Source organism: Rattus rattus, chromosome 3 (genome assembly GCF_011064425.1).
Source record: "Rattus rattus isolate New Zealand chromosome 3, Rrattus_CSIRO_v1, whole genome shotgun sequence".
In the NCBI taxonomy this organism is placed as follows: domain Eukaryota; kingdom Metazoa; phylum Chordata; class Mammalia; order Rodentia; family Muridae; genus Rattus; species Rattus rattus.
In genome coordinates this window covers 181,809,595-181,835,335 of record NC_046156.1, presented here as the reverse complement: position 1 = coordinate 181,835,335, position 25,741 = coordinate 181,809,595, and the positions used below count along the sequence as shown (strand labels likewise).

The 25,741-nt window shown below is 40.7% G+C and overlaps 1 protein-coding gene across 1 annotated transcript in view; it reads right to left on the bottom strand.

Annotated features, from left to right (window-relative positions):
- Window positions 1-25,741, bottom strand: part of Itga2 (integrin subunit alpha 2) — an 87,113-nt gene that overhangs the window by 45,783 nt on the left and 15,589 nt on the right. The window contains exons 2-3 of the mRNA XM_032898865.1: window positions 13,798-13,915; window positions 363-472 (exon numbers count right to left, since the gene is read on the bottom strand). Of these exons, the coding sequence (XP_032754756.1) occupies window positions 363-472; window positions 13,798-13,915 (228 nt within the window). The remainder of the gene's footprint in view (window positions 1-362; window positions 473-13,797; window positions 13,916-25,741) is intronic.

The window sequence follows — 25,741 nt, the reverse complement described above, 5'->3', positions numbered from 1 at the left end:
AAAATTTTTACTTCACACTTCAATCTCTGGAGCATTTACTGTCACTGCCCACATGACTCATTGCATAAGCACCTACTGTGATCCAGGAATGATGTTACACATTTCCCATACACAGATATACAAGGGCACTTCTGCTCTTGCTTTTCTAACATGAGTGTGCCTATGCACATGTGTTTATCCAAACTCATTAAAAATTTGGATATGATCTGGTGTCTAAAGAATTAAATAAACAAAAGCATAAAGCTATCAGCATTTCTTAAGACAAAACTCAGGATCTGTTTTGGTTGTTATTTGGTTGTTTGAGTTTATGACAAATGAGATTTTGCCATTTGTAAAGAGTCCCATTGTTAAGTACAACTCACTTTGAAGATTCAGCCTTTCGCAGGTGGCAGTGGGTACGTCCACAGGGCACTTGTACACGTCTCCCATTCGGTTGTCAGGGAAGCCACTCCATGGCGAACCAACCAGTAGCCTAGAAGCAGGGTGTTCTCATTAGTCACAGCATGGTATGGACAACTTATTAAAGAGAAAACTGGCAAAAGTTGGCAAAAATCACATTTAATGTTAATCTTATATAAATTCACATTTCATATACATTCACTTACAATTTGACTTGTTACCTGCCCTCATAGCTGACCAGGACACTTAATAAATGTCTGTGGTATGGATACTTTACAAAACACCCCTAGATGTCTCACCACATTAGTCAGAGATGCATAACGCATGCCACAGTATGACCCACAGTTCTACTGGTCAGTCACATTAATACAATAAAAGTGACAGGAAAAATTGATTTTACTAATGTATTTTTAAACCCACGTGATACAAACTAACATGTAGTCAGCATAAAAGTTTTTAATAATCTATTTTTAATTTTCCCCTCCAAAGTCTTTAGAGTTCAGTGTATATTTTACATTGAGAACACATATCAATGTGTAAGCAACACTGAGAACTGAAAGGGAGGGCTCGTGTGGGTAGAGACCACTCTATGTGCTGGCATAGTGCTGGAGAAGGACATCATATTCACTGACACCCAAGAGTGACAACTGACATTTTTGGAGTTCTTTTTATGTTTTTAGTGCTGTCATAGGCTATGCCATTTAGGTAGCAGGTGAGTTATCTGGGTGACTTTATGGAGAGGATATTTAGCAGAAATACTGAATACATGCATCTTGCAGATCTCTTTGCTGTGATCCTTAGTGGGTGTCTATCTCAAACACAGGATGAGTCTGGTGTTTATATCCTTCCTCTGGTTAGCTTCATTTCCTTCAAGAGACTTTGCTCCTTCTCCCAACAGAAAGACTCGTTTGATGTTAAGTGTTCATAGGGTAGAGAACAGAAAGAGACTATGTGCTGTTCAATTGTTTTTCTCCTATGCATGTGTGTTCATATGTGTGTAGATGCACGCATGTGTACAAGTGAGTGTGCATATGTGTGCATGTGGAGACCAGCAGATACCCTGAAACACTACTGACCTGTTTTGAGGCAAGGTCTCTTATTGGTGAGGAGCTTCTCAGTAAGGCTACATTGGCTGGCCAGGGAGGCCCTATGAGTCCATCTGTCTCTGCCTCCCTAGCATTGGTAACAAATGGGTCACCATGCCTAGCATTTTTGCATGGGTTCTGGGACTCAACTAAGCTGTTGCCCAACCTTATCAGCTTGACCTTCAGAGGTCATAGTAGGTTATTTATTGTGTAGCACTCAGTTGCTTAGGAAGTACATTTGTTTTACCATTAGTTGAGAAGGTTATCTATGAAATTTTCCATGCGTCTTCTCTGCTAATAATTCGTCATTATCAGTCACACAAGTATTCCTTGCTAATGTAATGTGGTAGATACATAAAAATCTAAGGCAGACTACTGTCTACTAAATGCAACATAACTAAAATCTAAGCCTGTCTACTAAATCCAGCATAACGGTTTAACATACATAACCAATAAAGCAATTGGATGAGAGAGACGAAGGACATGAATTCATCTCTTCTGTGAAACAAATGCTAACATGGTCAAAGGATGGGAAAACAGACATGAAGGATGAAACACAGTTTGTAGATCAACAGCAAAATTATCTTATTAGTTGTGTAAAATTATTCTTGCAGAACATTCTGAATATTTTAATTCAATTAAGTCTTATTAAGGTCACAGCAGAAAGATTTGTGTCCTCTTATAAACAGGTAATTTCACATCATTTATTAAAACGTTACTTGTACTCAACGTTTCAATCACATTTTTGACCAGTCAGAAATCTGTATGATGGGTCTAATGTTGTTATTATGTTCACTTTGATGTTGGGGACTGCTGGGAGCATTTGGCATGCATGTTTGAGCATATCTGGTGTTCCTCATGACCACTCAGAGGGAATGAGGAGTCTCGTTTGAACTGTGAAAACTGTCTCACAATGGTTCAGCCTTCTCCATCTGTAGTATCCTCTAGTAGTCCCTTACAGGGGATCCCCATAGCATTCTGTTAATTTTTGTGTACAGACACATCTTACAGAAGCAGGTAATACAGCTCCTAATTTCCTGACTATCCCTGTCTCATCCCTGCATTTTCCTGGGGTTGAAGAGTCCAACCTTTTGGAGCTCAGCTCTCTAGACCAGAGTCTTTTCTGCTTCCAGACCTTCATACATGTGATGCCACTCCACCCATGGCAGGTTCTACTAATCAGCTACATATCCTGTGATATAATTCTCCTTCCAGAATGTCACATGGTTCTCCAAACTCTAAGGACTAAATCCTCTAGTAGATATGGAGGTTGATGAGAGCCAAAGATTCTGTGCCTGTAGGTTTAAATACTTGAGAAAGAAATACATTGTAACTGTTCTGTCAGCTAGTTCAGATTCACCATCTACATTCTATTGTATATCAAAGTTATATTTCTAAAAAATACAAATAATGTTTTAAATTTAGTCTTTGAAAACTTTACACATGTATACAATGTTTCTTTTAAAAAATATATTTTGATCTTAACCACCTTCCACTCATTCTCAAGCCAATTCCCTTATCCCCCAGCACATTCTCCCATCCTCCCTTTTCAGATAACCTACTGAGTCCAATTAGTGCTACCCATAAGCACATGGGCGTGGGGCCATTCACTAAGGTTTGACAAACCTACCAGCAGCCACACCCCTAAAGAGAATACTTTTCCTTCCCCAGCAGCCATCAGTTACCAGTAGCTCTTGGGCTAGGCATGGGTTGTCAAGTGCCCTATCTCTGTCCACGATGGACTGTGGATTGCCTTGATCTTGTGCAGATCACATGGCCATAGAACACAGCTGTTGAGAGTCGATGTGTGTTCAATAACCATGCAACTCAAGAAGCTATCATTTCCCAGCTAAATTCGCCATCCACTAACCATTACATTCCTTTGCCTCCTCCCCATTCTCCATGGTTTCTTGAGCCTTAGATAGTGAGAAGTTGGTATCGATGACCCATGTAAAAGTCAGCACTCTGTGACTTAGCACTTGACGCTTTGACAAGTTATGAGTCTCTGTCCAAAAGGAAGCTTCTCTGCTCAAGGTTTAAAGCACAAAGAGAAGTTTTCTGTGGAGACTAGGAAGAAAACATCACTCTGCTTAATCTTCCGTGGTAATTTAGAATCACCAGGGAATCACACCTCTGACTGTATCTGCATACGTTATCTCCTAGAAGGTTGGCTTGAGAAAGGAAGACCCATCCTAAATGTGGGCAGCATAGCCCATGGCAAGGGGCTTTGATCCCACAGAAAGGAGAAATCCAGATGACTTCTAGTGGTCATTATTCTCTGCTTCTTGACCATAGAAGAAATGTGACCAGCTGCCTCATGCTCCAGTCCCCCTGTCTTTTTCATTACGGTGTGTTGTCCCCTCCAATTGTGAGCTAGCATGAACCATTATTCCTTCAGATATTCTTGTCAAGGTCACAATGTTGAGAACAGGAACTGCTGTAAATACCTTAAGATAAGGGTTATAGAATGTGTGGCTCTGGACTTCGGCATTCTGGGAACTCCTGTTAATTCTAGTAAATATTATATTTTGGAGTGGGAGTAAGGTTTCCCAAAAGTTATCTTACTTAATCTGCAAAACAAATCTGAGATTGCACTATTGTCATCTTAGAAATGGAAGCACCAAAACAGAGACATGAGCAACTCCCTCCTTATCAAATGTCTGGTCAGGGTCAACTGTGTCCTTTTTGTAGGCATGGTTTTTAATCTTAAGGAAGTTTTCTTTCTTCTTCAATGCAGGGGGCAAAGGAATGTAAGAGTCAGTGGATGAGAAGTTCAGTTGGGAAATGACGACTTCTGAGTTTGCATAGCTGTTGAACACATCAACTTCCAGCAGTTGTGTTCTATCTTCACATGATCTGCACAAGATCAAGGCAGTCAACAGTCCGTCATGGATGGAGAAATGGCACATGAGAACCCATGCCTAGGATAAGACTGGGAAAACCATGTTAAGAGACGGTGTAAGTTCTACAAATTGGATGGAGTAGAAATGGGAAGCAGAGGGCCAGCTCACACTTACTGGGAATAGGTGTGTGACTGTGCTGTATTAAAGGGAGCCAGGATTCAGACACCTGACATAGCCATCCTTACAGATCACACGCACACAGCAATGGGGAACATGCTGTTCTTAATGATTGCCAAGAACAGAGTATGATCAGTAAATACCAGATTTAATCATACAGGTGAGTCTTATTAATTTAGATTTCTACAGTTCCTTGCCAAAGCCTGTGAGAGATAGAATGAGGAATTTAAGTTAAGCATTACTGAAGTAAAGTGTTCTGTTTCTCAAAGACTCCAGAAGCAAGGACACAGCACCAGCTCTCTGCTAATCTCCACGAGAAGAAACAAGAGGTATTTCCTACTTTCTGTTCCACTGGGCACCTTGATTGGCAGCTCTCTCACCTCCTCTCCTCTCTTCTAAGAATTCATAAATAGTTACCCTTGAAATTAGAGAGGACTTAAGATGTCATTGTCATCATTACTACTAGAAAGGTGGCTCTCCTAAGGTAAGCGGACACAAAGGAGAGACATACTCACTCTATGCGTCCACTCAATAAGGAGTACGTAAAAGCACTAAAATGTCAGAGAAAAAAAACTCATAAACTTATTTTCTTCATCTGCTCTTTTAAATACTCAAGATAGGAAAAAACAATGAGACCTCCCATTTGAGGGGCACGTGAGAAACAAGGTAATCCTGGCCCCTAGTTCACGCACACTCCTTCTATAAATATTATAGCATATCAGGTATCCCAGGGAAACTTCTTGACCACTGCCACAGTCTTTACTGATAATGTTTTCCCATTCTGCAGCAGATGCCTCCTCATGCTCATGGACTTTTATGGAATCCTGTTCCTGACAGCTCAGCCTCATGAGAGGAGGCTGTGAAGTCACCAGAGGCCACTCCTAGGGAATCATGACCTTACATTAATCACACAGGAAGTTAAGGAGGCTGTCACCAGTTAAATTTCATGGACATATAGCTGTAACAGGGAGAGGTACACCAGGGCAAATGTTCCAAAGGGAGGAGTTCCATCCACTAGTAGGGATATGACATTGAAACAAGCAGGAGTTCTTTGTATAGATTTCCTTCACTCTCATCAAGAAAAGAAAAATAGTTGTGGGAATAGACACAGGTGCTAATTCTCCAAACTCAGCAAAAGCCAAAGTTATAAACTTCTCCTTCCCTCCAGTGAAACTGGGAATTCTTCCAAGACTATCTTAACTAACACTTACTGTTCAATTATCTTGTGGGAAAATAGTGATTATGCAGACTCCCAAAACGTAACCAATTTGCCCACCTCCAGTGGAACTCGAAGTGCTTTGTTTAGTTAGTAAACACTATTTATGGCGGCGTAGGTCAGACAATTTTAACCCACAATCCAGGAGCTGCTGGAAATATCTGCCTTTGGTCTCTGGGTCCCTAAGCTCTCCAGGTTTTTGTAAAAGAAAAAAAAAAAACAGTAGTTTTTACAGAGATTGAAGATGGACATACAGTTCCAACATATAGTATCATCAAGAAATATTTACTGAGTGCCTTGGGGATAGGCATGTCACACAACTCCAGGAGGCACCATTCTTATGTAAAGCGCGTGCCCTAGCCTTGTACAGTAGACCACCTGGGAGGTTGTGTATGGTGACAAGACCTAATCTAATGTGTTAGTTAGGAGTACTATGACTGTGATACAATACCATGACCAAAAGCAAGCTGAGGAAGAAAGGGTTTATTTGGCTTCCACTTTCACTTTGATGTTCATCACTGGAGGAAATCAGGATGGACAGGAACTCAAGCAGGATAGGAACCTGGAGGCAGGAACTAATGCAGAGACCATGGAAGGATGCTGCTTACCGGCTTGCCCCGAATTGCTTACTCAGCCTGTTTTCTTATAGAACCTAGGACCATCAGCCCAGGGATGGCCCTATATACAGTGGACTGGGGTCCTCTCCCATCAATAACTAATTAGGAAAATGCCCTACAGGCTTGCCTATAGCCTGATCCTAAGGAGACATTTTCTTAATTGAGGATCCCTTCTCTTATGACTCTAGTTTATGTAAACTTGTCATAAAACAAGCCAGTGCACCTACTATGGACCATACTCAATCATAGGTACTAAGGATAAGTGAGTGAAAGAGTTGTCAAAGAAATGTCAGCCTCAAATCTTACATTCTAGGGAGAAGATAGATAACAAATCTAGTAAATGAACCAAATCGATTGGTGATCAGTGGTTTGGAAGGAAGCTGAGTGGAAGAGAGCTAGAGGTGTGAGGTAGAGAGTGGTGGAATCTTTATTTGAATGATTATAGAAGGACACATGCACATGCATGTACACACACATGCATGCATACGGAGACTATGGTGGAAGAGTAGCCTGGGAAAGTAAGGAGCACATAAGTCCAGGGGTTGAGGGAAATGGTAGGGGTTGGAATCAGCCTGGCAAGGGGACCAGACCACATATAGAATTGTGTTCAATTAGAAAATCTCTGGTGTTCCTTTGCTTGTTTTGTTGTTGTTGTTTTTTTTTTCTTTATGTAAGAAAGGCTTCGGGGGGATATTGAGTAGTGAGTAGAGTAATCATAATGTAATATATTTTGGGAACTGTGACAGAATTCATTGAAATGATTGCATTGGAGCCATGGGGAAGTAGGTCAAGTCTTTGGAAGGTCCTTGCAGTCTCCTAGGTAAAAGGAAGTGGAGGTTCATAAAGGCTCAGAGAACTACAGGTGGTGAGCACTCGTCTTATTTAAAGCACTTTGTCAAGGTAGGGCCAGCAGGATTTCCTTAGGTTACCTTTCAAAGAAAAATGAAGCAGAAGAAGGACAAAAGAGGGACAGAGGGACAGGAGGAGGAGGGGATCTAGGGATGACCCCAAGATCAAGGAAAACCCTAAAAGCTGACAAGTTAGGCACAGCAAACATCAGAAAGGATGCTGTCGGCAGAGAAAGATCTTTTTGATAAAGCAGTTCAACAGCTGTGTGTGAGACACCTTGAGTCTGAGGTGTCCTTTAGACCCCAGTGGGGATACCTTAGCTGTGACCAGTCACCTACTCTATGTAGTTTCTATATTAACATTAGAAATGTCAAACTCACACTGTATGGATAAGAGTATCAATCTCATCCTAGGTTATTGACAATACAGGGCTTCTAGCAAGTTCTAAATAGATCCTTGCTTCCTGATAGTGAGTGGGAAAGGTGTTTGTGAAGGAAGGAAGTCACCCATGAAATGTTGCCCCTTAGGGAAAGGGGGAGGCAGACTTCTCCTGTTAGGGTAGAGTATTGCTATGTCAAACATTTTGGCCTAAGTTCAAGCAATGTTATCCTGTCAACCTCCTTATGTGACCACAGACTCTACAGCTTCCAGACTGTTTCCTGAAGTGGTTAGGTGGAAAAGCTCGCAAGGTCTTTCAATGTCACAACATAGTTCACCATGACTGGAAATACTGCTTCACTATTGCTAAAGCATCTTATACCTCTTCTGTTTCCTGGGTAATTAATTTTCTTCCTGGAAGTAAAGGAGCTGATAGACACGAATTATTGCTTCAACTCATCCTCCATGAAGTTTTCCTGAAGTTACAACCAAAAGCCGAGATATTCACCATGAAGCAATGTGGTACTACAGAACCCCACACTTTTAGCATTCTATGGAAACAATATAATTTTAAAGATTACTATATTTCAGACGTCAAATCCCAGCTCTCTCCTGGGTGCTTTGGCAACATTTTTTTAAAATTCAGAGATAAACACTGGAATAGCAATAGCAATAGTACTTGTAGAAGTACACTATGGTTTATAAAGGACTCATATGCACTCATATTGCAGTTGGTCCTTGTCATTGCCTGTGAGGTATTATACCTATTTCTGCTTTTGTATAAAGACACTGGCTCTAAGTGTCAGTGCTGGTTTGGGTAAGATGCACCCTCCACATTTAAACACATGGTCCCCAGTTGGTGGTGCTCTTTGGGGGAAATTTGGGATGTGTGGCTTCATTGGAGAAAGTATGTCACTAGAGACAGGCAGGCTTGGAGAATGGATAGCCTCACCTTACCTCTGGTTTGCTTTCTCATCTCTCTGATTCTGATTGCGATATGACCTCTTAGCTTTCTGCCCCTGTGGCTTGCTGCCATGTTTTCTCATAATGGATTCATTCCCACAGAGAACTATAGCTGGAGCAAATCCTCCATTCTGTAGGTTGCCATGGTCATGGGATTTTACCAGTGTCTTAGTCATGTCTTCTATTCCTGCACAAACATCATGACCAAGAAGCAAGTTGGGGAGGAAAGGGTTTATTCAGCTTACACTTCCACATTGCTGTTCATCACTAAAGAAAGTCAGGACTGGAACTCAAGCAGGTCAGGAAGCAGGGGCTGATGTAGAAGTCATGGAGGGATGTTACTCACTGGCTTGCTTTCCCTGCCTTGCTTAACTTGCTCTCTTATAGAACCCAAGACCACCAGCCCAGGGATGGCACCACCCACAATGGGCTGAGTCCGCCATCCTGGATCACTAGTTGAGAAAATGCCTTACAGCTGGGTCTCATGGAGGCATTTCCTCAACTGGGGGCCTTTTCTCTGTGATAACTTCAGCTTGTGTCAAGTTGACACACAAAACCAGCCAGTACACACAGCGACAGAGCAGTAACCCATTGCAGTGACTCTTTCCTTTCCTTCCAATCCCCTTCTGTCACGCTGGGTTCACTTAGAACTCTTTTAGGCAAGAACTCAATGCTTGCTTATCATAGGGAACCCAACAATATGAACAACTATCTCTTATCTGTGCTACTGGGCACTTTCAACATCTATGTTCTGATGGAGGGAAACGTTTGGGATGGCTGGGTACCAGAAAGGTGTATGTGTAAAAGCTCTTTGCTCTTATAAATTAGCTTTGTGGAGCTAATAATCAATAGTACCATGGAGAAATGTCTGACAGGAGGTTGTGGGAGCATGGAAGATTTCCTAAGATATATTCCAAACTCTAGAACTGCAGGTATCTTCCAAATGTGAGCCAAAAATGTGGTGTGTGTGTGTGTGTGTGTGTGTGTGTGTGTGTGTGTGTGTGTGTGTGTGTGTGTGCCTCACAAACTCATGTCCAGAATGGATGATTGGAAAAGCAAATTAAAGCATAGGAAATTTAACGCAGACACCTTTCCAATTTCTGTTACAAAATTGAATCTCATTTCTATAGAACTTTCTATTTAAATTTCTCCCACAGAGACATTTTTGGAGGACTATCACACTTATAGTAAATAAAGAACTTTATTAAAATTTCTCTTAACTGAAAAATTAAAATAATATGTGCCCATATATAGATGCAGCAGATTTTCTCTCTGAGTCTATATTCATTCATAGTTCTCTCTTTATAAGGAAGTAAAACGAACCAGTCCTTGAAAAAAGAAGAAGATACATTTCCATGACTGGAAATACCCCTCATTCTTAGTCAGTCTTCATCTAACAAGTGATTTCAGTTACAGTGATTTTGAGTCATAGAATGAACTCAGATTGTTCTTGGGGCAAGCCTTCAGATTACACAAAGAAATAGTGCAAATCACAACTAGTTCCAGGAAATGATCTTAAACATGTCTCCGGCCCTTGTAGATTGTTTGTGATAAGGATTGCATCATCCACACTGAACATCCGGTGTGTGAAATTCAGTCTAGATGCAGGCTGGCCCGCCTCTGCTGTGCCGAAGGAAGAGAGACTTTACTCTTAGCCCGAGGGCTGCAGGGCAGCTCTACTTGGAGGTCACCTTGCTTTTGGAATGATACAGCTCATAAGGAGACAACGGAAAGAGCTCAAGAAGTAATAAAGAGATGTCATAAGATCATTAAAATAGAAGTCTAGAGTGTAATAAAAAAACGTAATAAAGAAAACTACTAAAATAGCTGCTTGCTTCATTGAAATCTAGCAGATATGGAAGTAAAACATGCCTATATTCTTGAAAACACAGAACACACAGGACAACTCAAACTGCACTCTAAAAGAACAGTTCTAGAACACTCGGGCTAGGGCCTCGAGTGAGTTAGAAGAAAGGTGCTGAGAGGTGGAGTGCGGTGTAAAACAGATCATAAAATTCAATTAAGCAGAGGGGAAAGGTGGTAACACCTGCTCCAGCATAAGCAGTAAAAGAGCTAAAAGGGTGTATGTGGTGTGTGTGTGTGTGTATGTGGGGTGTGTGTGTGTATGTGGTGTGTGTGTGTGTGTGTATGTGGTGTGTATGTGTGTGTGTGTGTGTGTGTGTGTGTGTGTGTGAGTGTGTGACTGAAGAACAAACACAAACTCAAACTTTATTGAAGGAATTCCTAGCAAAAGTTAACTTGAGTAGTATCAGAAGGAAAGTTAATGTTTCAACAGTTTTCCCACATCTGCTACTTCCATAACGTCTGGGCAATTGTCATAAATCAGAAGTGGAGAAGGGCAGAATGCCAATTGTCAAAACAAACAGCAATTCTGGAGCCCAGGTCTCGCTTTATTTTTCCTCCTTGGTGTGAAGGCCACTGACAGAGGACTTCCTAGCAGTGGCTTGTTGTCTCCTGGGGAGACCACTGACAGGGTCAGGCTAATGACATAGGTCATGAGGAGATCTTCTATCACTGTAGTCCTAGGACTTGGAAAGAAAACTTGTCCCTAACCATTGAGTTAATGGAGGTAGAGGCAGGAAAGCAATAAAAACACGAGCAATGACAGGGCTTGGCACTGAATTAGCCCTCTCTTATCCATGCATTCCTATTCAGCATGTAAATCTTCCTCCTAGATGGTTCTACACTCCAGAGCGCAGTCCCCATGCTCTGGGTTTTCTGCACCTCATGTAGGCACAGAAGCCAGTCCACAGTGGACTAGATAATTTTGTCCGTGGCTTAGTCTCTTCTATTTCTTTTCTTGGTAGGGTTGAGACAGTGGGTGTATTTAGATAGGCTGGCCAACCAGCCCTCTTCTCTTCCTTTCTGCTTTGTACCCTCCTAGGATTCAGCCTCTTAGATAGAAATGGACCCTACCTTTTCCTTTGTGTGGGATAGTATGTCTGTGTAGGCTGATGGTTTTTGATACTGGTTAAAAGGAACGAAAGCATGATCCTTAGCTAAAAGTTACACCTTGCTAGAAAGTCCCATGCTGGTATCCAAGGTACTAACCCAGCCAATTATAGAGCAGAGCCTTGTTTCACAATAGCCATTGTCTCAGGCTTACAAGGAAAGTTATGGGAAGTCTAAGGCAGGATTTAGGTATCTGATTATCTGATATCTCTGGCTTTGACATCATCAGATCAGCTCCAGAGTATCAATATAATCAACTAATACCAATCTTGGTGTACATCACCAACATAATGAACTATATCCTAAGGTCAAAAACAGGCCTGTATCACCTGTATAGCATGCTTTTGTCTCTATGATAATCAAAGAAAAGGTGACCACGGGTAGGGTTTCAGATCCCTCCTGTATGCCTGATAGCTGCAGTAAGTGCCGGGTTTTGTTTGTCTGTTCTCCTCTTTCAGACTGACAAACTATTTCCAGCAGTACTTGTTTTCTGGATATCTTCAGAGTTAAGCTGTTCAAGCTCTACCACAGCCTACCCATCTCTATTACTTTAACCCTAGCTCCCTTTTGCTTCCTCCAAGTGTCTTCTAATTCGAACAATGATAGAAGCATTTTGTTTCCTTGTCAGACAGATACAAAGGCCCCAATGTTGCAACAACATGGACTTAAAATAGTTTTTCTTTTAATTCAGTGTATTAGAGAATTAAACATAAGTTCCCAGCATGAAGGCTATACATAGTAGCTCCCATGTGAGTCACCTGATGTCCATGTCATTGTTTAAAAACATCCAGAAGGCAGGATCAGGACCTAAAGCTCCAGGCTGAGTGGGCAGAGCTTAAGTCTTCGTTCCACAACAGATGTATGGTTCCAAGGGTCTATACACAAAGGGGCGTCAAGTTGGACAGGGTAAGAATTTCTTTCTTCAACATTACTTTCAGAGTCATCTGACTTTCTTGGGTTTCTTTTCTATTACTTTTAAAGGAAACAAATTAGCAATGAACGGATATATATATATATATATATATATATATATATATATATGTGTGTGTGTGTGTGTGTGTGTGTGTGTGTGTGTGTGTGTCTGTGTCTGTGTATCCATCAATATATAAATATATCTATATAAATATGGATATATATATATATATTCCCCAGTTTATCAAAGGTAGTCATTGTTCACCAGAGAATAAAGCTCTGCTTTGTAAATGCAATCCTTTATACTAAAGAACTATTCTGTCACAGAACAGTAAAGTACTGTTTTATGTCAAGTTGATACAAGCTAGAGTTATCTGAAAGAAGGACACCTCAATTGAGAAAAATACCCCTGTTAGATCCAGTCACAGGGCATCTTCTTAATTAGTGATTGATGGGAAAGGGAGGGTCTACTAGCCTACTGTGGATGGTGTCATCCCTGGGCTGATGGTCCTGAGTTCTGTAAGAGAGCAGGCTAAGCAAGCCATCATGAGCAAGTCAGTAAGCAGCACCCCTCCACGGCCTTTGCATCAGCTCCTGCCCCAGGTTCCTGCCCTGCTTAAATTCCTACCCTGATTTCCTTTGATGATGAACTGAGATGCAGAAATAGAAGCTGAAAAAGCCTTTCTTCCCAACTTGCTTTTGGTCATGGTGTTTATCACAGCAAAAGAAACCATAACTAAGACAAGTACTTTATGACAGAACACAGTGCTGAATGAAGACAGCTTTGTATGTTTTCCATGGATATGTCTGAGGACTCTTGCTACCCGGAACACTGAAAGCTGCCTCAGAGCACAGCTGAAGGAGGGTATTTAGGAAGCTGTCCTGCCCTCCAGAAAGGATGCCAAAATAATATCATCTAGATGATTACTTTTAAAGCTCAAGGAAGATTAAAGGTTAAGGAATGAAGGCAATATTCATCTCTTTTAAAACCTACCGTGCTGATCACCAACACTGGTATTGTCATTAGAGTTTTTAGAGAAAATTTTCTATCTGGACTTTCCTCCTACTAAAATGTACCATTAGAGTATTCCATTAATTATCAGTCTACAGTTATCAACTCTCAAAGAAAATGATTTCAAGAAAAGCAAATGAAAGAACCAAAGATCTGAGTGCTCTTTAAGTCCACCCAACACACTTTGGAGAGAGAGGCAAACATGTATTTATGGGTTCTGGGCCAGCCAGAGTTGCACAGTGAGCCTGCCTAAGAGTGATTTTAAAGCACGGTATTAAGAGTAGACTCATTCATTTATTTGGATAAACAAGATTAAAAACACTCCATTTATACAATATTTTGATTGAAACAGTGAGGAGGAGAATAGTCTTACCAGTTGCCTTGTGGGGTCGTAAGCTGCTGCACCGAATAGCCAAACTGTTCACTTGAAGACCCAGAAAATATTTTCGCTCCTGGGAGGCCAACATTATATGCCAGACAACTCAAAAGACCTATTCAAGAATTGAAAACATAGTCCATATTTACAATGTAAGTGCATATTATATTTGTTAAAGATGGTGTTTTAAAATAGACAACCTTGTTTGACCTGATAACTAGTCTCCTTACCAGTGTTGATAAGTAATAATGGGTACTTCATCTAAAGTACTTATGTGTGTCCTGGCACTGGTCTAGTACTCATATGCACAGTTCATTGCTTCAACCTTCCTCAAAGCAGCCCCAGGAGAGAGTCACCAAAGGTACCTTCACTTCACAGAGACTTTTGAGGTTCCAGGTGGGTCTCTTATGTTGAGTTGTAATGGAAGTCTCAGGATTTGATCAAGACACTAGGCTCTTAAGCTTAAATTCTATTTGCAAGGCTCTAAGCTATTCACACACACAGTTTGAGGGGTGCCCTGTTCTTGACATGGTTTCCATTTGAAATCATGCTAAAACCACGGTGAAGAGGAGGGAGGAAAGTCATAACCCAGGAAATCAGTATCATTTTTCCCCCCAGAAGGTGATGCTTTGTAGAATAAAATGTTAAGGGGATGGTGCATTACTTTTTTTTCTTAATTCCAGTGGAAATTGCCAAAACCACTTTTGTCTTGATTTTTCTTCCTTAATGATCAATAAGTAACAATCATGAAAAATAGAACAAAGACCAGAGAAGACAACTGATTGGCTTTTTTGTTTGTTTGTTTGTGGTTTCTGTTAGCAGCATGGAGAAGAGTACGGTTACTCTGTGTACTGACAGCATGAATGCGAGTCCTTTGCTCTATAGAAGCCCGGCTTTGTGGCTTCCATGTGGTTTTACATTTATCTTTGCAGAGCCTGAACTCCTTAAACTTTCCTCAGGGCACCAGTGCCCTGTGCTCTCACAGAGGAGGATTTTACTTCGTGGTGTTTTAGAAGTCTGTTGTTCTAGGCACAGGGCGCCTGGATGAAGTGGCTTGTTTTTAACCACTGGACTTCTGAACTTATGGGAGGAGATTCTCCAGTCTGCTCCCAAGGAAAAGTGAAGTCAGCGATGGAGCTTTGGGAACTTGAAGTAGTCAATGTGCCTTTTCACGTGCCAAAAATACTCTACTGGGCGTTTGCTCACTTGCTCAAAAAAAAAAATGCCTAGCTCATTATTTCTTAGAAATATAAGGTTGCCAGAATGAAAGGGCAAATATTACTTCTGAAATACTCTGTGCATTTGCAAATCTGACCTGTAACTTCTGTCTCTTCATACTCATTACTGTGTTTCCCTTTATTGAAGAAGCACAATGCAAAAGAAAATAATAGCAAATTAAGCAGAGTATCAAACATCAGAATGCTGATATTTCTTTTTAAAAAAAAAAAAAGATGTACTCATTATATATAAGTACACTGCATCTGTCTTCAGACACACCAGAAGAGGACATCAGATCTCATTACAGATGGTTGTGAGCCACCATGTGGTTGCTGGGATTTGAACTCAGGTCCTCTGGAAGAGCAGTCAATGCTCTTGACCACTGAGCCATCTCTCCAGCCTAATGCTGATGTTTCTAACCCATACTTCATCTTCACCCCATGGTTCAGAACTTAGCAAATACTGTTGGAATATTTATCAGTTTTTAAATATACTATTTAAAGTATGAGGAGGCGATGTACTGTCGCTTCAACATATCTAACACTGAAAAGAATGTATATGGATATACAATAATGTAACTCCATCCCACTACTAAATTAAACTTTGGCAAATCATGTATTCAAGTTACCATGTACTTCGAAGTGACAATTTTGACTATAAAAAAAAAAAGAGAAACAAGACAGTCTAGAGTCCCATTCCTCACATTTAAGTTCAATAGTGTTTTAAATATTTCCTCCCAACTTTTTTCTCTCTATAGTTTAAGCCATAGATGGATCCTATTATCCAGTGCCCCACTGGCCATCAGCAGTTGTAGAAGCCAGCTGTGCACCAATATTCATATCCAGGGAAAGTTCAGCAATGACTAAGGCACGGGGACACTCTGAGGTCAGCAAACATTTCCAGGAGAACAATGTTCAAAGTCCCGAGGGATATTCTGTTCCCACAGACGGCAAACTCAATGCCTAGGGATCCACACTCCCTTGTGTTATATGACTGAACCACAGAAATTCCGTGATAGTAATCATGGTTTTGTATTATTTCTTAGGTGGTGCAGGCAAACATACTTTGTGAATCTTAAGCACTCTAATGATTTCTAGCCATCTAAAGGTTTATTTTTAATAAATGTAGTTAAAAGGGCTAGAGAAATGGCTTAGACATTATAAACAGATGCTGTTCTTGCAGAGGACCTGGATTGTTTCCAACACTCACATAGTGTGGCTCACAACCACTTGTAACTCCAGTTCCAGAGGATCTGACATCTTTTTCTGTCTTCTGCAGGGTCAGAACCACCCACCCACACCCACACCCACGTACATGCTTGGGCACACACACTATTAATGATTTTTTAAAATCATCATCAAAACTAAAGTGTCCAAAATGTCCAAAATAAAGGGTTTGAGAATGTAAACTTTAACATGTTAAGAAATGGATTTTGACCCTGCTATTTAAAACAGTAATCCCAAAGACTATACAAGAGAATGGAAATGTTCAGTGAAAAATATATTTTAAAATGTTGAATGAAAAATGTTTTAAAAGTCTACACATTACTAATATAGCAGATAATAGAACTGTGAACTAAGTTGCCTGTCTTCTAAGTCTCCCAGAGCATTTAATGTTTTTTGAAATAAGTAAATAAAAAGGTTAAAGCAAGTCAGTTATTTTTCTTCCTACTCTATACTAGCAAAATGACACACAGGAATAGCCTGGGTTGGGGTCCCCAGCTCCGAAAAAAAAGAACCAAAAAAAAAAAAAAAAAAAAGGAATAGCTTTCATTAACCTTCAGTGTCTCATTCCATCATCACACCCTTGTATATATCTTGGATAAAATGTAAAGGACAAGTCTACTCCACTGGATGACATTAACTCTCCAGCCTGCATATGATCTAAGAATCATATTTGTTCAAATAACTGTCTTGTATTTAAAAGGCAATAGTATAAATGCTTTTCCTATCTTAAAAGCATATGCGATAACTCTTCAATTCTTGGAAATCTATGTGATCTACTGCTCTGTGAAAACCTTGTCACAGCCAGTTGACCTGTGACTTACTCTTGTCACAGCAGCTGTCCACAACACAAAACTGATGGGGGAAGTTGTATCGGAAGAGCTGTGTCACACACTGGAGCTCAGTCTATGCCGTTGCCATTGTCCTGCCTTTTACCTTACCTGTCTACATGCAAATATCTGTGTAAGAGAATGCCTGAGAGGTCAAACGACTCGAGATTTTAGTCACCATAAAGCAATTAGTAGAGGATTAGTGTTGGAGGACACAGTCTCTCTGCGTCTCTTGTTCTTGTATGTGTAGCCTATGGATATATTCGTTTCCTGTGACCACAGCAGAAGATTAATACAAAGCCAGTGGCTTTAGACAACAGAAGTGTGTTCCGTAAAAAATTGACAAGCCAGGGTGTGAGAAGCCTGTGAGCCTTCTCGGGGCTCTGAAGAAGACTCTATTATTTCCTGCCTCTTTTAGCTTTAGGGGACTAGCAGCATTCTTCAACTGTTGCCTTACTGCTCTAATCTCTCATGGTTGCTTAAATGCCTTATTTCTATTGTATCTGGCGCCATTTGCATCTCTCTACCATGCACACTTATGCCTGGGCTTGGGCCCTTCCAAGTGTAAAAAGGAAGCTTTGTTTTAAGAGCTATCAGTTAATTGCATATGCAGAACCTTTCGCCAAATCAAGTAGCACTCGCTAGTTCTGGTGGTTAGGACATTGACACATTTGCTGTTTTCAGAAATGACCTTTAAGTCAATTATGCTTTCTTGCCTGCCTCCCTGTCAAGTCACACCCATGCTTCTTGTAAAAACCTCATATTTCTCAAAAAAGCTCTAACCCATTCTACGCTAACGATAGGCCCCCAAACATCAACTCTTATCAAACCACAGTCCCAGATTTATCATCCCAATCAGATATGAGTGATGTTTCCGTATTGTATCCCAGAACAAGGTTCCTTTTCATCCCTGGGCTTCCAACCTTATCAAACAAGTTATCTACTTCCAAGATAGAATAGCAGGGCAGACACAGGAAAGTCGGTTTCCAAGAGGCAGAAATCAGAATAAAGGATTCACTGGTCTCAAACAGGTTTGACTTTAGAAGGGAAGTTTTCATTAGATGTCAAGTTTGAGAGTAATTCTGTTACTGCTGGTTCTGTCACATGAACTATTGACATTACAGGCCTTGATACCCACAGCGATGTTCTTGGGTCCTGCTCATCCTATTGAAAATGGTAGCATTTCTACTGGCATGATGCCCTTAAAAACCTTGTAAGCCTGTAATACTCATCACAGGGATCTGTGCCAATCGATAAACAATCATTAAGAGGTCTTTCCTGGGTAACATCCTTTCTGTTGGATAAGCCTGACGGGAGAGACGGTTGAGGGCTCATGAATTATATCCTAGTCTGTTTTAACAAAACTATGTCTAGCCAAACACTGGCCTTCTTGCTACATATGCTTTTGTAATGGTGAAATGCATAATACTGCTTTGCTTGGACTGCTTTGTCCAAGTCTGGAATCTCATTTCTCATGGTTCCGAAGGCTGAAAGTCTGACATCGGGGTGCTAGCATGGCTAGGTTATAGCAAGAGCCCTCTTCTAGCTTGCAGATGGCTGAGTTCTTGTTCTTTCTGCTTCACTGCAGAAAGAGAATGAGCTTGATGTCTAGTCTTTGTGTAAGGACACCAGTTCCTTGCATGAGGCCTCCAGTGTTATAACCTAAATACCTCCCACTGGCCACCATACACACACTGCACAACACACACACACACACACACACACACACACACACAATTTCAATACACAAAATGCAGAGGGACACAACCACTCTGAATGTTTTGTTTTGCGATTGGCTTAGGCACAGGAGTCTCTGGATCATCAAGGATGATGATTCTTGGTTCTTTTTCAACTTGCCTCTTCTTTTTACAGTCACTATGGTTAGCCAGAACAAGACATTCAACATTTTCCTCAAGGTACAATATAAAGAGCCTCTTGTCAACTAAGACAACTGTCTCAGGTTTTCTTTTGTGACAAAACAATTGTCTTAGGGTTTCTATTGCTGGGATAACCATAAGCAACTTGGGGAGGAAAGGGTTCATTTTGCTTATATTTCCATGTCATAGTTCACATGTAAAGGTAGTCAGGACAGGAAACTGGAAGCAGAAGGTAAGTGGGGACTTATTTTTGAGGAGTTACTATTCAACTTAATAAAACTGGTCTAGTGAGAATATAACACCTTTGGTCCTTTTTTTTCACAGCGTTGGCTTATAGTGAACTCATTGGTAGATAAATATATCTCCTCAGGACAAAGAATAGGCTTCACAAGTTCATTACCTCTTTCCTGTACACGCAGATGTTCACGTAGCCTTTTCCACTATGAGACTAGTGGTGATGGGTCAAGGGAAGCTGAGGTCAGAACAGCCATGCCACTTGCTAAGCTCTGAGTGGTAACATCTTTTTTCTCTGGCTCAAAAATATTTGTTTGCAGAGAATACATCATGTATTGGGCAATCACTCTATGTTCAAATAAGGGAAATAGCATCAATTGCACGATCAAAAATAAGCATCTAAATATATTATCCAGGCTCAGGAAATGCTGTGGGCTACGCTTAAAAGTGCTGCAGGGAAGCATTAGCTCCCGATGCAAGTACAATAAGAGACTGAAGGGCTGTCCGGAAGTGACTCAAATTGAAAGAGGCAAGCACAGTGGAATTCTAATCCAACATGACCAGCGTCCTCCCAAGATGACTCCTCATACCAGAGCTATCTCTCTCAGTACTCATGTGGGCACATGCACACACACACACACACACACACACACACACACACACACACCACACACATACCATACACATACACAATACACACACACACTATACACATACTCAGATACATAGCAGACACATACCACATGCAAATGTACACCACACACATACCACATACCATGCACAACACATACACACACCACACCATATACACACCACACACAAATACACATATACTCACATATCACACATGCACACATACACATACACATACACACATGCATACTCATACACCACACACACCATACACATACATATAATACACACACACCATATACACACTATACATATACACACAACACACACACTATACACATAATCAGATACATAACAGATACATACCACATGCAAACCCAGCACACACTCACCACATACCATACACAACACACATACACACACACCACACCACACACACACACATCACACATGCACACATATACACATACCATATACATACCACACGTACACATGCACACAAATACATATACATATCACACCACAGCACACACAAGGGAAGGGCCATGACAAGACAAGAGGATGGCCAACTGCAAGAAGCCCATTCACTACAGTTCTTGTTCCCAAAGCATTTAGATTGCTGGCCCCTGAAACTATCAAAAAATGTATTTCTGTTATTTAAACCACTTTGTCTTCAGTGTTTGCTATGCAGTGCTTGCAGATTAGTGAGAGGGAAGTCTAATTCTACCAGAGAATTTCAGTTTATTGCTCTAGGTTTCAAAGGTTCCGTCCATATAGGCACACATATAAATATGAAGAAGATATGCTTTACATGATGCTAATTTTTTTTGTAAAAAAATTCAAAGTGGTATGTGTGTTGTGTGTGTGTGTGTTGTGTGTGTGTGTGTGTGGTATGAGTGATATGTGAGTGTGTGTATGTGTGTGTTGTGAATGTGTATGTGTATGTGGAGTGAGTGGTGTATGAGTGTGTGGTGTGAGTGGCATGTGAATGTGTGTGTGTATATGTGTTGTATGTGAATGTGTATATAGTGTGAGTGGTGTGTGTGTGGTGTGAATGGTGTGTGAATATGTGTTTATAAGTGTGTGTGTGTATGGTATGAGTGGTGTGTGAGTGTATGTGTATGGTGTGAGTGTGTGTGTGTATTTGTGTTATATGTGTGTGAAGGTGTATGTGGTGTGAATGGTGTGTGTGTGAGTGTGTGTGTGGTGTGGTTGGTATGTGAGTGTGTGAGTATGTGTGTGTATGTGTGTTGTGTGTGTGTGAATGTGTATGTGATATGAGTAGTATGTATGTGTGTGTGTGTGTGCGGTGTGAGTGCTGTGCAAGTAAGTGTGTGTGTATGTGTGAATGTGTGGGGGGTAGTGTGAGTGTTGTGTGAGTGTGGTGTGAGTGTTGTGTGAGTGAGTGTGTGTGTGGCATGAGTGATATGTGAGTGTTGTGTATGTGAATGTGTATGTGGAGTGAGTGGTGTGTGAGTGTGTGTGTGTGTGTGTGCGTGTGTGTGTGTAGGGGGTTAGAGGAGTAGTGAGGAAGGAGAAACAGAGAAGAGGAACTGCACGGAGTATTGAGAGTGGCTACATCACTAAAGGCTTTTTGAAGCATCTTCACATTTCAACAATTCGATTTTGAAGGCAAGAACCATCTCAAAAGTCTCTCTGTAATTGTTTTGTGCATCCATTTACTGTGACTTGGTGCCGTCTAGCAACTTGATAGATTTTCTCCATTTTCAAAGGGATGCATGAGGGAGAGTTACATTTGGCAGACTTACTGTCTCCTGACAGTTGAGTTGGAGACGGTGAGACAGTTTTACTGGCCCAAAAGTTGCTGGGAGAAATCCTTGAAAGTCCTTCATCAAAGAGTGTTTTCGACTTCTCCCTGAATGCCTTCTACATGGAAGAGAAACCCCTTCCTGTCTGGTCTCTCTCCTACCTCTCTCCACCTCATGCCATTGGCTGGCCAGGGCCTGTTACCAAACTTGTTCCTTGCAAAGTGTGTTTCACACATCTGCAGGTAGCACATGGTGAGCAGATCAGAATTAAAACGAGCCCTACTTGTTCAGTCGCTGTCCATGGGGAACTGCTCTACAGTCTTTTTAAAAATAATTTTTCATACAACATGTTCTGATCATACTTTCCTCTTCCACATCTCCTCACTTCCAGATCCTCCTACCTAACTCCACACCCTATCTTTCTGTATGGTCGTTTTTATGTTATGTTGTTAAGGTTATGCTGCAATTACATCCCTTCCTTCCCTCTCCTGCAAACCCTCCTATACACCCTCCTGTTCTCTTTCAAGTTCATGGTCTCTATATTTCACTAACTGTTATTGCATGTGCACATGTATATATGTGTATATGGACATATATATGTGTATATAAGTATATAAGAATAAAAGTATAAATATATTATACATAATATATGTATAATATATACACATCCATAACCCTAAAATTATCTTCAGTCTCTATAATGTTACACATACTGTGTGTGTGTGTGTGTGTGTGTGTGAGTGTGTGTGTGAGTGTGAGTGTGTGTGTGGTATGTATATGTATTCTGTGTGTATAGGGTGTGTGCATGTATGTGGTGTGTTATGTGTGTGGTGGATGTGTGTGTGTGTGTGTGTGTGTGTGTGTGTGTGTGTGTGTGTGTGTTTTCAGGACTGACTCTTTGGCCCCGGACAATCAATTGGTGTGCTCTTCTCTGGGAAACTAGCTTTGCTCTCCCAGCTTTCTTCAGTTACCCATAGTTCTCTGTGTCGTGTTGAGGCCTGGTGGGCTTTTCTCCACCCACCTTTGCCTGTCTATTGGCATCATCCTCTTCAAGATCACATTTTGCATGTGGTCTTTCTTGATGATCTGAGCCTTCCTTCGCATACATTTTTAGTAGTCCTCAGTCTTCTCCAATAGCATCTCACAAAGCAATTTACTTCACAGCTGCATACACAGCCATGCTCTACCTCTAGGACAGGGGTTCTCAACCTTTGTGGTGCCACGACTCTTTAAATAGACGCTCATGTTGTGGTGACCTCAGACCTTAAGATTGTTTTTATTGACACTTCATAACCGTAATTTTGCTACTGCCAAGAACAGAATAGTAAGTATCTGTGTTTCCTGGCAGCCTTGGGTGACCACTGTGAAAAGATCATTTGACCTCGAAGGGGTCACAACACACAGGTTGAGAACTGTTGCTCTAGAACCTCTGCTCCCACCCATCTAAAGCTCACATAGCTGAGATCCTGGCTCCCTCACACGTCTGATCTCGATCTGTTCCCTTGCTTTCTGTGAGTTTTGCTCCATAGGGTCTTGTATTCGCTCTCACGGCCTCTCCATTCTTCTCATAAATCAACCTTCCTCCACCACTGTGGTAGTCAGGCTGTAGCGTTCTCTCTGGTGATCCCTACCTCCTGACATGCATGCCTTTAGGTCAAGGTAAGACCATCAGCCTTATACATATGCAGATTAATAGCAAAATAGAAGCAGATGTCATGGCTAATACCTGCCATCAATGCGAGGAGCAGAAAGGCCATTCTACTTCAGGCAGGCCATTAAACGAGACCTATCTCTACCCAACACCATGATTACAGCCATCTACAAAATCTGAAAAGGCCCCAGCGAAGCCATGTCCAGATTTTGGTCCCTCAGAATCTCAGAAAAGTGCATAATATTGTAGCGATTATCATACCATAAAATAATACAAAATCTATTCACAACATATTGTACCATTTCCAGGAAGAATTCTCTGTCTTCTTCATTACATTTTATTTACTTATCCATGATCAATAAAATTTCTGTGTTGTATGCCTAACCCACTGAAGTGTATAATGGAAGGCATACTGTTTTGCAGGGATAGAAGCTTCTAAATTTTGAGGAAGGGAAGTTCTTCAAGGAAACAAAATAATTTTGCTAGAAAAAAAATCTTATAGCTAAAATACTTATTTGGAATGAGAAAGGCAACACTAAGGATCTTTTCAAACACTGATGACAAAAATCAAGATTCCTTAACCAGGTACAGTGATCTTTTTTCTACAGTTTGTGACTGCACATTTTTTATCAGCTCTTCAAATGACAGTTTTATATAATAATTCTTTAAAGGCAACAGCACGATACATGTCATTTTTTAGCGTAGTGAAATTATACCATTTAAGTATATCCCTTCCCTCTGTACATTTCTTTAAAAATGTCATGTAAAGGTCTGGAATTGTTTCTCAATGGCATAAGATTTAGGACATTCCAAGGCATTTTAACTTTTCTTTTATAGGAATTAATCCATAATTCTGGATTATAGAACTTATTCATCGCCTTGTGGTTGATGTTTTTGTTATTGAAATATGTTGGAAGAGACAGTAGTTTAACTTTTTGATATTTAATAAGAAATATCAGACCATGTGAATGCATGGGACAGGGTTTGCATGGGCATCTCTAAAACTGAAGCCCTGTGTGCTTTATACTTAGCCTTCTTTGTTTATAAAAGTAGGGGCCATGCTTAATTTATTAACTACCATATGGCCCCGTACTTAGAGTAGTACTCTATGCGTAGCAATTTCTGAATGAACAAAACCCAATTATTTTTTCTTTCCTCTAAACACTAAATTGATTACATAATAATGGATGGACAAGAAAGACCTGTTTAATTTAAAAAGAAATGACTCAGAGTTCTGGATGGTTCAAAGCAAGGGCTGGGAATGCAGGGCACTCAACTGACTTAGAGACAGATTAGTAGACACATTGATGACTATGTGTTACATACTGCTTTGTACAAATAAAATTTATAAATGCATGCATTAGAAGTATGAACTGCATATTCATGTGTCCATGCAGGTATATATAGCATGTTTTCTATTTAGAATTCTGTAGAACATTGATTCTCAACCTTCCTAATGTTGTGACCCTTTAATACAGTTGCTCTCAATCATAAAATTATTTTGTTGCTACTTCATAACTGTAATTGTGTTACTGTTTTGAATTGTAACATAAATATGTGATATGCAACCCCCAAAGGGATAGTGACCCACAGATTGAGAACCACTGCTATAGAATATCTAATTTTTCTTCTTAGGTAGTTTCAGAAGGACATTGAAAAGAAGACTGTTCACATTTGATGGTGGTAGCATGGTAGAATTATGCCAAAGACAGAAGTTAGTTATATTTTTAATGTGAAAAAAGCCACTAACAGAGCAAATAGTGCACCATGGGATCTAAGAGCTGTGCCTGTGGTATTTGAGCCTTGTGATCAAACTTCTCAGTCTATGGCAACTGCTGCTGTCTCACTGTAAAATAGGTCAGTACGTGAGCCTCCTGTACATCAGATAATGCACGAGAAACTCCTCCACTAAGTGCTTAACATGTGATACACACAGAGGAAAGAAAGCCAGTCTCTTTCTGTCTTCACTCTTGGCATCACTGCACACATCTGAGGCTCGCACACACATCTTGGGAAGTTTCACAGACCATACTACTTAGTTGGACACACCCACTTTCACCACAGACAGAGGAGCATATCCCGAACAAATTCCTAAAAACTGCTGCATCATGAGTAGCCGGATGATATGTGGCTGCATTTTGCTGACACATGGGAAAAGCATACCTTAAAACCTAAGAAAATAGTGTCATTCTCAGGAAGCCACAAGGACAGGAAGTGGGTGATGCAGATTCTGCAATGGAATTAAGCCAACAGACTTCACTTCCAAGGGCAGCTAATCATTACCCAGAATACACATGGCTATGGGAAATGGCCACACACAACCGCAGGAAATCTCGTTTTCAGTTGTATTGTCTTCAGGATGAGAAGGATCACAAAGCAGATAGATGACACCTCCTTCTCACAAAAGCAACCAAGTTAAGTTGCAGTCCGTTGTAAGCGAGCACATGACATGTACGAGTATGCTGTGTAATTCTGGTACAATGCACACAAAAAAGTATATGTTAGA